At 41.1% G+C, this 13,589-nt stretch overlaps 1 protein-coding gene across 1 annotated transcript in view; it reads left to right on the top strand.

Moving 5' to 3' along the window:
• Positions 1–13,589, top strand: part of ZCCHC14 (zinc finger CCHC-type containing 14) — a 31,450-nt gene extending 17,861 nt beyond the window's left edge. Inside the window, exons 3-13 of the mRNA XM_042438149.1 lie at positions 690–760; positions 2,198–2,269; positions 2,451–2,560; positions 6,466–6,560; positions 6,657–6,711; positions 7,626–7,908; positions 9,230–9,321; positions 9,746–9,870; positions 10,151–10,291; positions 10,379–11,824; positions 12,850–13,589. Coding sequence (XP_042294083.1) covers positions 690–760; positions 2,198–2,269; positions 2,451–2,560; positions 6,466–6,560; positions 6,657–6,711; positions 7,626–7,908; positions 9,230–9,321; positions 9,746–9,870; positions 10,151–10,291; positions 10,379–11,824; positions 12,850–12,905 — 2,546 coding nt within the window. The 3' untranslated portion in view covers positions 12,906–13,589. The remainder of the gene's footprint in view (positions 1–689; positions 761–2,197; positions 2,270–2,450; positions 2,561–6,465; positions 6,561–6,656; positions 6,712–7,625; positions 7,909–9,229; positions 9,322–9,745; positions 9,871–10,150; positions 10,292–10,378; positions 11,825–12,849) is intronic.

The raw sequence follows: 13,589 nt of genomic DNA, 5'->3' as shown, positions 1-13,589 counted from the left end.
CTGTTTTAAAATTCAAAAACATAAAAACAAAGCTAGATGATCACCTTTTGAATTGAAACCGGGAGCAGATGTTTGAGTGTTTTTTTGCACATAACAGCAGTGGAAAAGGGTGTCTGCCAGTCTGACTAATGAGTCCAGTAAAGAATAGGCCCTTTTGAAGTCTTGCCTGCTCTGATTTGCCATCTTGGTGTTTGAAGGCTCTGAAGACTGCAAATGGAGCTCTGCATTGGCACAGCTCTTTTTCAAACTGCTATTAAAACAACATTAAAAAACAGAGGAACATTACAAATAAAGCATATGACATCAAGCCACTGCAGAAGCATTTTGAGCCCCACGTTGCTTTTTTCCTTTCATGCACATCTCTTTTTCTGATCAGTGGACTTCTTTAATGATGGCGAGAACCAAGTTTCCCTGCAAAAAGGGCAATACATCTCAAAAGGGAAGGAACTAAGAGCCAGGAAAGAATATCACTGGTGCAAACATACAGACACTGGTGACTTAGGACCTGCACAAGATTTAGTTGGGTAGTAAGCATGATGGAAAAGATCACTTGGATTACTCCCACTTCTGTCTGCACTTCTAATAAAATTATTTCCCTGCAAAATCAAGAGGAAAGAAGGGTAATAATGCAATGGATGCTGTGTCTGTTTGAAACGTGTAACATATCTCATTTTGTTTTCTCTTGATAGTGAGTGTTGAAAAAGTGGAACTAAAGGGATTATCGCACAAAAAGGATAGGAACATTGACTATTCCTTTGAGGTAAGTTCCTAGGATTTGCAATGAAGAGAGAGCATTTTCAGTTTTAAAGAGGTGTAAAAGGAACCAAATCCAAGGGTATTAAGCATTCTGTAGCTTCAAGTATATTTTTGAGAGGAGTCTCTTTTCCCTGTACCCTAACAATATATTTTCTTGCCTTAAATCAAGGATGGGGATCATGTGGCTCAGAAGAGCATAGTTTGTGCTTCCCTTTGCATTGTGTGTGTGTTTGTATAATCAACAAAGTCTAAGGCGGAGCTAGAAACTGTCTGTTTCTTCATTTTGGTAAAACAAGTGCTGGGAAGAGGAAATTCCTCAATTATGTAATGTATTTTGAATCTCACCAGTGCTTTTGGCAGCATCCTCAGGGTTGGAAAAAATGTGTGTGTTTGGTTGTCATTGATACCGGTGTCATGTGGAAAGATCGTTCTTCCCTTCCCCTGCGCTTTTTAAAGAGTACATTTTCCCATGGTTCCCAAATATGTCTATACCTAAGAAATGGTTTGCAAGATCTCCTGCATTTCGGTAGTCACAGGTTAAACACTGGATAATATATATAGGACAGAAACGAGAATACAGTAACACAGTAACTCTACAGTTATTAGAATTCATCTCTGTCATTCTCTAGTTTTGATGTGAAATCTGTTTTTTGTTATAAAATAGGTTTCTCTGATTCCAGTGCTATATTACATGAAGCAGCCTTCCCCAACCTAGTGCTGTCCAGGTGTGTTGAAATACAGTTCCTATTCCCAGTCAACATAACTCTGGGATGATGGAGGTTGATGTTGAACACATCTGAAGGGGATGAGGTTGAGGAAAGCTAGCGCAAAGTAATGCACCATGACTGGAGAATGGCACTTGAAAATGCACTCAGGTTGTAATGTTCTGTGCAGTTCAGTTGTAAGACCAATTACCCAGACAGAAACACAAAAACCAATGCAATAAATACAGCTCACACTGACAAATATGTATAAACAAAACAAAGAAAATGATAAAACAACATATCCCTGACTGTTGGCCAAGTTGGCTGGTGCTTCTGGGAGCTGAAGTCAAAAACACCTGGAGGACCAAAGGTTTGAGAATCACGGTTGTAGTATATGTACTCTGCCCTTGGAAAAAGGTTGGGAACAGCATTCTTTTCACATGAGAAGCAGAGAGAGAAGTATTGCAGTAATGATGTCCAAGGCCTCTCATTCATTCATTCATTCATTCACTCACTCACTCTTGAAATGAATGAAACAAGACCAAGGTTGGAAATAGTACTTTTAAAGTTAATGTGTTAGCATTACTTTTAAAAAATAGAGTTGCTATCACTAGATATTACTTGCCTCAAAAAGGTGTAACTTTGTTCATTAGTTGTGTGTTAATAATGGGCTATTACTTAAATTCCAGGTATATTTTGTTGCAGGGAACTAAATCCATTATTCTTCATTCTTTCAGGTATTATGGTCTGATTCTTCAGTGACATTGGTAACAAAGTCTTCTGCTGAAGTCACTGAATTCATTTCAAAGGTAAAAAAAGATACCATTGGTATAAACCATTTCAAAGCATGTTGGCTTATGTCTTTAAAAGGACACAGTTCATACTATATGCATATGAAAGTCTTAAATAAATGGTGTGAATTTAGTAGGATTTTTCAGTTTGGGATGTGTTGTATCAGTTTTGGAAAACAAAATTTTCTTCTTTTTGTAGTTAAGCCAACTGTACCCAGAAGAAAATGTGGAGAAATTCATTCCTTGCCTAGCTGGTCCAGATTCATTTTACCTAGACAGAAACCATATGGACCTGGAATCGGACCCTAGGTATGCTTCAGACTTTTTGTCTTTTCACCTTGATGCGGAAGTGTGAACCCACAGCAGATGGAAGCTTATTTTGCTCAGAGAAAGAATCCTGTTCTTGCAGTTGTCTGCATATAGATCTGTGAGATTTTATTGGAATGCAAGTTATAAATTTAAGTTGAGTGTTAGTTTGATTCTTCCATGACTTGATCGCATGGTGTAGTGGTTTGAGTGTTGGGACTATGCCTCTGGAGACCAGGGTTAAACTCCCAGCTTGGCCATGAAACCCGCTGGGTGATCTTGGGCAAGTCACACTCTCTCAGCCTCCTCAGGGGAAAGCAGTGGCAAACCTCTTCTGATCAAATCTTGCCAAAAAAATCCCATGATAGTTTCACCTTGCAAATGACTTGAAGGCACACATCAGGTGTTACTACTAGTAAATATTGTGTATAGTTGTGCTCTAGGCCTTGGAATAGTATATGTGCTTACCAACCATAGCAATTACTGTGTGTTGCTGTTACATTCATTGAGTAATTAAGTGGTTCTGCTCAGTAGGCGTTACTTTTGGCCCCTTGTATCAAATGGGCTGTTTTGGCTCCTAGGTATTGCACTGTGCCAGCTATACATGGAAGCTTATTTTGATAGCTCCATCTGTGTACATGCTGCTTTACAAAGGACAGGTTTGGCAGGCCCCTTATTTTGACAGCTCAAGGGCTTTACAGTGTTTAAAAGAAGATTGCAAAGAATGGAAGCTGGGTTAAATTGGAGGAAAATATACCATTATTTCAGTTTGCAGTTAGTTACTTTGGCTGCGTTTTAATAGGTTATTGGGATGTGGATTTGTTCCAAAGCCTTCCCAAATAAGATGAGTTTTGAAGAGGAATTTGAAAAAAGGTAGGTGATCATACTATTACACTCTAGGAAGCAGTTTTAGACATAAGGGTTGAGTTGTTACAGGGAGCAGGAGACCTAGGGATGGCTGCAAGTAGTAGAGCTGGATAGAGGAAAGTCACAGGAAGAGGTTTCTTGTAATGGAAGAGTGGAATATGAGGCCGGTTCGGGGCAACAAGGCTATGGAGGATTTTGGAAGGTAAGGAAAATAAGGCGGGAGGTTTGAAAAAGGAGCAGTGCAACTACAAGAGTAAGTAATCGAGGCAATGAAGTGGTGGAGTGGGTTTTCTAGCAAGTAAAGTTGAATGTGAAAATATGGCATGGACCTCTGACTTCAGAAGCTCATGCTGCAGTTTGTGAAGCTACAAGAAATGAAGAAATGGGTAACACCTAGAGAAATGATAAGCAAAATCATGTAGATAAAATAGCTCTTTCAGTGGCAGTAGTCTCTGTTCTTAGTGCCTGTCAGGTTTCTATTATTATTATTATTATTAGTACTAGTAGTGGTAGTAGTAGTAGTATCCCACTCTTTTCTCAGAACTAGGACTCAGAGCAGCTTCACAACCTTTAAAAACAATACTGTACAATTAAAACATAGAAAAGTGATACGTTAAAACAGAATTAAATTGTTAGAATATTAAAATAGATTTCTAGAACCATAACACTGAATCATGCTTAGAGCATAGAATCATAGAGTTAGAAGAGACCGCAAGGGCCATCCAGTCCAACCCCATTCTGCCATTGCAGGAAATCCAAATCAAAGCATCCCCATTGACAGATGGCCATCCAGCCTCTGCTTAAAGACCTCCAAGGAAGGAGACTCCACTACACTCTGAGGGAATTTGTTCCACTGTCGCACAGCCCTTACTGTCAGGAAGTTCCTCCTAATGTTGAGCTGGGATCTCTTTTCCTGTAGCTTGCATCCATTGCTCCGGGTCCTGTTCTCTGGAGCAGCAGAAAACAAGCTTTCTCCCTCCTCAATATGACACCCCTTCAAGTATTTAAACAAGGCTATCATATCACTTCTTAACCTTATCTTCTACAGGCTAAATATCCCCAGCTTCCTAAATCTTTCCTCATAAGGCATGTTTTCAAGACCCTTCACCATTTTAGTTGCCCTCCTTTGGACACATGGCTCCAGTTTCTCCACATCCTTTTTGAATTGTGGTGCCCAGAACTGGACACAGTATTCCAGTTGGGGCCTGACCAGAGCAGAATAGAGTGGCACTATTACGTCTCTTGATCTAGATATGATACTTTTACTGATGCAGCCTAAAATCGCATTGGCCTTGTTAGCTGCCGCATCACACTGTTGACTCATGTTCAACTTGTGGTCTACTTGGACTCCTAGATCCCTTTCGCACATAGTTTCATTCAGCCAGGTGTCCCCCATCCTATATCTGTGCATTTAATTTTTCTGCCCTAAGTGCAGTAACTTACATTTCTCTGTGTTGAAGTTCATTTTGTTAGCTTTGGCCCAGCTTTCTAATCTGTTAACGTCATTCTGAAGCAGTTCTGTTGTGGGGGAATGGACCAGGATAGCTGAGACCAATTTGTATGCCACTGTTAAGCATGTGTGAATCCATCCATCTGGATCCATCCTGGAGTATATAGTGTGTAGTGTTCAATGGTATGTTAAGAATGAACTTTACCCTCCAGGGAAGGCTTGTGTTCACTTTTTTGCTGGAATTGATAGAAAGAAAATATATACTTCTGGCAAATGAACCAAACAATAGATTAACATTATGGTGATTTCTTCCAGGCTTTAAAGGATATGTTTTATTGACAGGAGTAATGTAATAGTAGAAATTGCTGGTATTATTAATGTGTCTTACAGACAGCTATAAGAGGCTTCAGAACTGAAGTAGTTCATCTTTGCTGGTTTAACTGGTATATTGAGTAATTACTGCTTCATGACAGAGCTGATGTCCAGGTTCTTTCTTTTAAAAGCACAAAACTGGATTCATTACAAGTTTGACATTCCAAAACTGTGGTGCATGTACTGTTCCATCTTGATGAATTTCCCATGCCACTCATCATTGTAAAATAAAACCATCATCGTGGGATCTTTGCAGTAGTAATTGGGCTGATAGATCCAGCAAAGCAATACTAATTGACTTGTCAGATGTCATGATTTGATCAGGAGGTTGTTGTGGTTTGCATTTTGCCACCATTTAAAAGTTTATATTTTGGATAGTACCTACACATCTTGGCTCCTAGCAAGCCATAAAAACTGTGTTTTAAAAGGAAAACTAAAGCACCAGAAGGCTTTCCCCTTCAAACCGCAGTGTAGGCAACCTGAACTGCCACTCCTAAAACCTGGCGGGTTGCTTTCCAACAAGAATTGGGAGAAATGATAGCAGTTCATGTCAGGTTTTATATTATACTTGGTATCATTTATTTCAAGGCAGATCTCTAGAAGGGGTCTGCAACCTACTACCCCCATAAGCCCCATCGGAGTAGCATGCGATTATGGAAAGGATAACATCCCTGGATTGTCCACCTCTGCTCTAGAAGGTGAAAGCATTTTATAGCCTGTCTACCATCATAGAGTTTTGTCTACTTGAAGTCACAGTGGATAAAATTCTGTTCTGATTTACCTGGGCATTTCTAAATGTGGCATTTTTGTGAAAGGTTTAATTGGAAGAGTAAAAGTATATATAGATTTTAAAAACCCAATTAGCAGCTGACCTGCATCCATTCAACATCAGGTTTGACTCACTGCACTGTTAGGTCTGATGGTATAACGCATTCCACATTACAAGAATTAATAACTGGCCATTTGTTGTGTTCTTCCTAGCAAGTTTTGTTCTCCTTGAAGAGTACAGGTTCGTGCTTTATACATATTACAAAAGAAGGCTACTACAGTTCTGGCCTCCTCACTTTTTGTACCAGCCTTTTACCTAATGTGTAAAAAAGTCCTTTGTTTCTTGTGTGCTGAAATTCCCATTTTGTCCTTCTGGCTAAAATGAGGCAGCTGTGATCTTTGCGATCCAAATGCAAAAGAAATATTACTTAATGCAAATCATTTTTTTCAGGTATTTGGCATCATTACCTCCCCACATCTTGAAAAATGACCATGTCAAGAAGTTTTTCAGCACTTCATCTCATGCCCAACAGTTTCAGAGTTCAAGTGAGTCTTAAGAATTCTTTCAAACCCCAACAAATACATGAATAAAACTTAAACTACTTAGTGCTTGTCCAAACCATTTGATCTCCTTGTTTTTAGATCCTGGCAACACTTCCCTGTATAAAGTAGGTACTACATTGGGTGCTTCTGGAAGGTAAGATACATTTTGTGTGTGTGTGTGTGTGTGCAAGATAACAGTGAAGTTTTGTTCAGATTCCTGTGTAACATGGGGGGGGGGGTATGTGTCACTATCACTTTGAAGTCTGATTCAAAAAATGTCATTCTGTTTTCATGCCAATTGAGTATTCGTTATCATTCTCGCTATTGCTAATGTGTCACACTACAGTTTTGAGCAAAGTCAGATGGCAAACTCAAAAGATAGCTCTAGTGTAGTAAGATTAGGAAATTCACATGTAAGGTCTAAATTGCAAATCTGAACAGTTTTACAGTTTTCATGTAGCATTTTCCACACACATTGTTCTGTGGGATAAATTTCCAAAGTGCCCTTGGCAAAAGGAAAAACTATTAAAACCAATGCCTACATTTCTGAAGTTATTTATGTTTCAAAACAAGCACATATGCAAAACCCACTGGGTGACCTTAGACAAGTCGCATGCTCTCAGCCTCAGGGGAAGACAATGGCAAACCTCCTTTCAACAAATCTTGCCAAGAAAACCCTGTGATAGAGTCAGCTTAAGTCAGAAACAACTTGAATGCATACAACAACAACAAGGTGGATAGTTAATGTAGGCACATAATCCTGTGAATCCTCTGTTGGTTGTGGTTGCTAGATTGTTATGGATTCTTTGACCAATGAGTCCTTAACTTAAACAGCTGGTGGCCTTATGCTTCCTAGTCCTTAAGCTGTCACAGCTCCGTTGTCGTAAAAAAGATGTAAAACAGCCTCAAAGATCTGGGGGTGCCATTTGGGTTGCTTGCATGATGATTGACTGTCCCCACCTTTCTCCTGGCATGCCAGTCAAGGCAGCTTATTTTCTTGTTGAATGAACAGAATTCCTGTTTGGTTTGGTGAATGGTGAATACATCTCTTTCTGTGACTGTCTGCAGACCGATTTGTGGCGTAGCTGGTATCCAGTCTTCACAGAACAGTCTCCAGCATCATGTGCAGCATCCACCTGCGACACCAGTTGCACTTTCCCACTGCACTCATTCAGGAGGGACTGGGTCGTCCTTAGCTTGCCGGTCCCAGTTGGAGAACTCTTCGCCCGTTCTAATGACGTCCAGCCCTCAGACTCCCCAGGCCCAGGAACAAAATGGGATTTTAGACTGGCTACGGAAACTGCGCTTGCACAAGTACTATCCAGTTTTCAAACAGCTTACCATGGAGAAGGTAGTGTTCTAGGCTTCCTTGGATAACAGTGTTTCATTTTCACTGCTTTTATCTGGTGCTTAATAGAGAGAATGCAAATACTGGGAAAGTCTTAAGGCTGTGATTAGAATTGGGTCTTCTCCTTGTTTGGATTAATTTGTTTGGGGAATTATATGTCCTGTATTTTTCTACATAATACTTGCTCCAAATCCTTCCATGAACACTTCAGTCACTTGTAAAAGTTGGTATGTTTATATTCAGAGTTTCACAGATTTCACAGCCTTCTGTTTTTTGCAGGCATGTAAACATTTGTTCTTACATAGTAAAGTCATGTAATTTTGAAAAGAGATGCCATGCTTACATACACTTTGTTCAGGCAAACACTCCTCAAACAGAAGTTGTTTGCTACACTTCTCAGATGTGTTGAAAGCTTATCACATTCTGGTTTTTCAAAATCCGAAGTGCCCTCTGGCGGCTGTCTTGTTTCCTGAAACTAAATCTTTAAATGTTTTACTTTTAAGATGTCATGTTCATAATCTATTCAGTGCTTGGTAAATTTAAGGCACTAGATAAATTGTAAAGGATATATAAATTTCATTTAGTAACAGGTTGCAATTTAGCATGCCAGTATTTTTTCTGCTATATTGGGATATTATCATTATTAATAATAATAAGCCTGCAAAAAAAGTCTGGTTTAGATGCTTCCAGTGCGATAAGTGTTTTTGTGAGCACTTGATACATAATTATTGAATAATTCCACAAAAATACTGGGAGATTGAGTTGAGCACAAATGCTGGGTATCTTGTGTAAATGGAACGGTCAAGTAATACAGCGTGAACCCTATATCTATGGGGGATACATTTCTGGACTTACTGTAGAAATGTGACACCGCACATAATAGTGAACCCTATTGAAATAGTGAACCTATGGCAGAAGATGAGCATAGAGTCCCTAAGAACTAGAGATTCCTAGAGAGAACACCTCTCTGGCCATTTCTAGGTCCTCCAGCATGACAGTATGGTCAACTTCTGTTGGAAGCATATCATAGACGTACACAGGAGGAATTAGAAAATGCCTAGAGAGAACAAACTTTCTCTTCTGGTGAAATGCAGTACATCATGGCAAGGAATAATAACATATAGGTCACCCCTTCCTTAAAAATGCTGATTTTTACCAGGAGTCTAGATTTGCATAGTTGTGTCTTAAAAACAAAAATATGTAAATTAACCATTTCCCAAAGTTTCATGATGAAAGGTGTTCCATGTTTAAGAGCATATTATTTTTATGTTTGTGTGTGTTGCATATCATGACATTTTCTTTTGGGTTTTTTTTCCTCTTCAAGTTCTTGAGCCTTACTGAAGAAGACCTAAATAAATTTGAATCCCTGACCATGGGAGCCAAAAAGAAACTCAAAACCCAGCTGGAGTTGGAAAAGTAAGTGTTTGAGAAAACAAAATCCACATCAGGCTGAAGTGATGAAATTTGAATGTCATACAACTATCTCTATTCACTTACTATGTAGGAGTCCTTCAATATGCTTGGTTACCATCGCAAGCATCTTTAATGTTTGGTCTTGTTTGTAACTATATGTCATATATCTTCTAAAGTAATAAAGTAAAATCTATTAAGAAAAACTGGGTATCTGTTTGTACTTCTGGAAATCTTGGCGGAGAGAATTAGCTATTAAACATCCACCATGAGCTCTTTGGCAGAAAGAACTGATAGACTGGACACCATCCATGTACTGTATGTAAAAGGATGCGTCTAGAAAGAGCAATCTTTGTTAGTGATTTCAGTAAATGTAGATTTAAAGGTAATATTCTTTCAAACAACTGAATGCACGATTTTTTCTCTGCAGGGAAAAGTCTGAGAAACGGACAATGAATCCAGCGACATCTTCTTCTGTGAGCACAGGAGTAGCCAGAGTACCTCCTACTACTCACATTGGCCCCATCCAAAGTATTCGTAGTAACCATACGGCAGGTAAATGAGGTATAAGGGTGCTAGATGAGCATGTTTCTTGCACAGGAGTTTTGAGCTTCTTTTTAACTACATTTGTGGTAACTTAGGGTGAGGGGAGTCCAAGTTCAGGCTAATCCTAAACCGCAGTATTATTTTATTATGAATTTTGGGTCGAATGTTCTGAAGGTTGTTTATATCACTTGCCCCAGTAACTATATTCTGTCCTTACAAAACTTTAACAGTAAATTCACATTTCTTGACTGGTATGACATGTGTCCTTCTATTCCTTCCCCCCTGCAAGAGTTACGTGTAGATGTGGATCAGCCAGCCCCTACAACCGCTCGTGAAGGAAGCTCTTCAGAATACTCCAGCTCCTCGTCCAGCCCCATGGGAATCCAGAACCGGGAGGAGAGCTCCGACAGCGCTGAAGAAAATGAGAGACGTAAGGAGGAGCTGCATCATTGCTTTGCTGTATTTGCCTCCTTTTAGGTGACTGGCCATATCTTACATCTGTCTGTCTGTCTTGTAGGTTTGGAGATCCATTTGGAGCCTTCAGAGAAAGAGAAGCCGGTCATGATACTGAATCACTTCAACTCCAGCTCTGCCAGGCCTACCGCTCAGGTTTTGCCAGTACAGAATGATGCAGGGTCTAGTCCGTCCACTCATCATACCATGCCAGTCCAGATGATGGCTGCAGGTTCTCCACATATCACCCCAATTAGAATTCTGAACTCTATGCACAAATCAGAGCGAGGAAATACAGATATGAAGCTCCTCTCTTCATCTATGCACTCACTTTTGTCTTTAGAAGACAGGACAAAGTTCTCACCTGGGCCACCTCGAAGCAGCATCAAGATGGAGAAGAATTTTGGAAACACTCTTGTGGATGGCATGCCAGCAGTGTCCCCTCATCAGTCCCTGCAAGTGCTCACTGGAGTTCCTGAAAATGGCTCCTCTGCGCCTCCCATGAGCTTCGGCCCACGAACCAAAATGGTACATGCTTCCACCTTAGACAGAGTGGCAAAAGCAGCCCAGCAGCCAGGAATAATCGGGGAAACTAGCACCTCATCTGCAGTGACATCCACCACAGTCTTCCACATGGCACGGCCTCCCATTAAACTCCTAGTATCTTCTTCAGTTCCCACTGATTCAACCATGGTGGGGCAGTCTTCCTGCTCCAGTAATATGCAATTCAGTGTGTCCCCAGCAATAATAAGCCCCCGGACTGCTCTCTATACAGCCAACACCAAAGTGGCCTTTTCTGCCATGAGCAGCATGCCAGTAGCCCCGATGCCTAGCAGCAGCTTCTGTGCAAACAGCAACACTGCCTCTTCCAGCAGTCACCCATCCACATCATTTGCAAACATGACAAACCTACCCAGCTGCCCTGCGCCCAGTTCGAGCCCCACCCTTTCGCCAGCTGCTGAGAACAATTTCTATAATAATGGCGGCGGCAGTGGGTCGGCGGGCAGTGTCCCCGTACCAAACCAGAACCACCATCACCACCACCATCACCAGCAGCAGCCTCCCGGGTGCATGGTGTGCAGCTCCTGCGGCTGTAGTGGGAACTGTGGCTCCAGTGGCATGACCGTCAGTTATGCGAATTACTTCCAGCACCCCTTTTCAGGACCTTCCATGTTTACTTTCCCGTTTCTGCCCTTCAATCCTTTATGCAGCAATGGTTACATCAACACGCAACAGTACAACAGCAGCTCAGCTTTCCCAATGGTCCATTCTCCTTACAACAGTGGCATGACGCCGGACTCTGTCATGAGCGGGCAGTCCACCTTTGCAGTGCCGCCAATGCAAAACTTTATGACTGGTACTGCAGGGGTGTACCAAGCACAGGGAATGATGAGTAGCAACAGTGGTACGGGCCATAAAAAAAATGGCAATATCTCCTGCTACAACTGTGGAGCCAGCGGACACCGAGCGCAAGACTGCAAGCAGCCGCCGATGGATTTCAATCGACAAGGTTAGGAATATTGCTTGCTTGAAAAAATCTATGCATTCTTATTTCTCAGGACTGGGATGGGGTCAGTTTAAATGGATGATGTGCCTGAGAAAGGACACAGTAATTCTCTTGTAGACATTGCCAACATGCTGCCATCCCTTGTCACTTGAGTAGTAGGGCCTTGCAAGCAACTTAATGTGATAGTTTAGCAGGGACAAAGAGGGATAGTTACTCTCAGGCCAGGGGCCCGAGGTTTGCTGCTGCTTAGCTAGAGATGGTTTTGAGGCTGTGCACACTAAAGTGCTAATATAACCAGCTGTAGTTTGGGTCCAAGGTAGCTACAGAATCGCTTCCTCCCATATAATCTCCACAAACACACTCAGATCCTCTGGCAGACATTTGCTCCAGTTGGCCATGACTTGGTTGGCAAGTGTCAGCCAGAGGACTTTTTTCTTCTGCAGCCCCTAAATCAGTGATGGCGAACCTATGGCACGCGTGCCAGAGGTGGCACTCAGAGCCCTCTCTGTGGGCACATGTGCCGTCGCCCCAGCACAGAGTTTGCCAGAGTTTGTTACTGGAAAGCCAGAGGGACATGGCACTTTGCAATTAATAAGTGGGTTTTGGGTTGCAGTTTGGGCACTCCGCTTCTAAAAGGTTCACCATCACTGCCCTAAATTGTGGAATGACCTGCTGGAAGAGATTTGACAGCTGAATACACTGTCTGAATTGAAAACAGCACTGAAAACCAGTCTCTTCTAGCAGGTTTATCCAGATTATTTTTACATTGTGAGTTTATATGCTGAATTTTAAAGGTCAATTGTTTTTAAATGTGTATGTCTGGGTTGTCTATTTTAAGCTGTTGCATGTTGTAATTAATGTTTTTACTGATGTTGTCCATTGCTATTGTTTTTATTTGAGAGGTGGGTTAATAATGATGATTCCTGGCTTCATTCAGATTATTTTACCTCTAGTGTCCTGTCTCTATGTAAAGTAGAATGTATCAATGTCTTACAACGATGGACTCAAATTCTTTCTTCTTCCTACAGGTACATTTCGGTTAAAATACGCTCCACCAGCTGAAAGTTTAGATTCCACAGACTGACATTAACTCCAAACTTGCTATTTTGTGATGGCAAAGCCATGGAATAATTAGGAAACTTCAAATTGGAACCTGGGAAGTCCACTTGTTGAGCTTCTTAATGTTATTTTTTTAATCCAAAGGTGCTCTACTTCAACACTAAGAAGGAACTGAAGCTAAAGGGGGTCTGTCAGACCTGTTTTTACTGATTTGCCAAAATTATAACGCGGATTTTAATGTTGGACCTTTTGGATGGTAGGTGGAACTGACCAACTATCCTTTCCATTGTATACAAACAGCTGCACTTTTGCTGAAGAATGTTGCCATACTTTGACCTTCTGTGCTGGAAACTCGAACTCCTGGGCAGCTACGTTGTGATGTGGAGGGAGAGCTAGAGGTTGACGGTACAGTAGCCATTTGCCTGCTGGACTCTGACATTTTGAGGCTAGGTAAACACATCTATGTTTTCTCAAAACAAATCAGGCACTACACTCTGGGATTTTAAAGGATTGCACTACGGAAGAATGTATAATTCTCTCTTGACTATCTGCACTTACATAGCAGACTGAGACCAGTGCGAAAGATGTTCCAGCAGTCGGAAATAGGCACCAGCAAGGCTATGTGAAATCCTAATAAAGAAATCTTAACCCTCTCTCTCTCTTCTAAAAGGACAGAGGTGGAAGTTTGCGTTCATTCTGGAAACAGAAA

The sequence above is a fragment of the Sceloporus undulatus genome, chromosome 8 (assembly GCF_019175285.1).
Source record: "Sceloporus undulatus isolate JIND9_A2432 ecotype Alabama chromosome 8, SceUnd_v1.1, whole genome shotgun sequence".
NCBI lineage: Eukaryota > Metazoa > Chordata > Lepidosauria > Squamata > Phrynosomatidae > Sceloporus > Sceloporus undulatus.
This window is presented reverse-complemented; position numbering and strand designations above follow the sequence as displayed.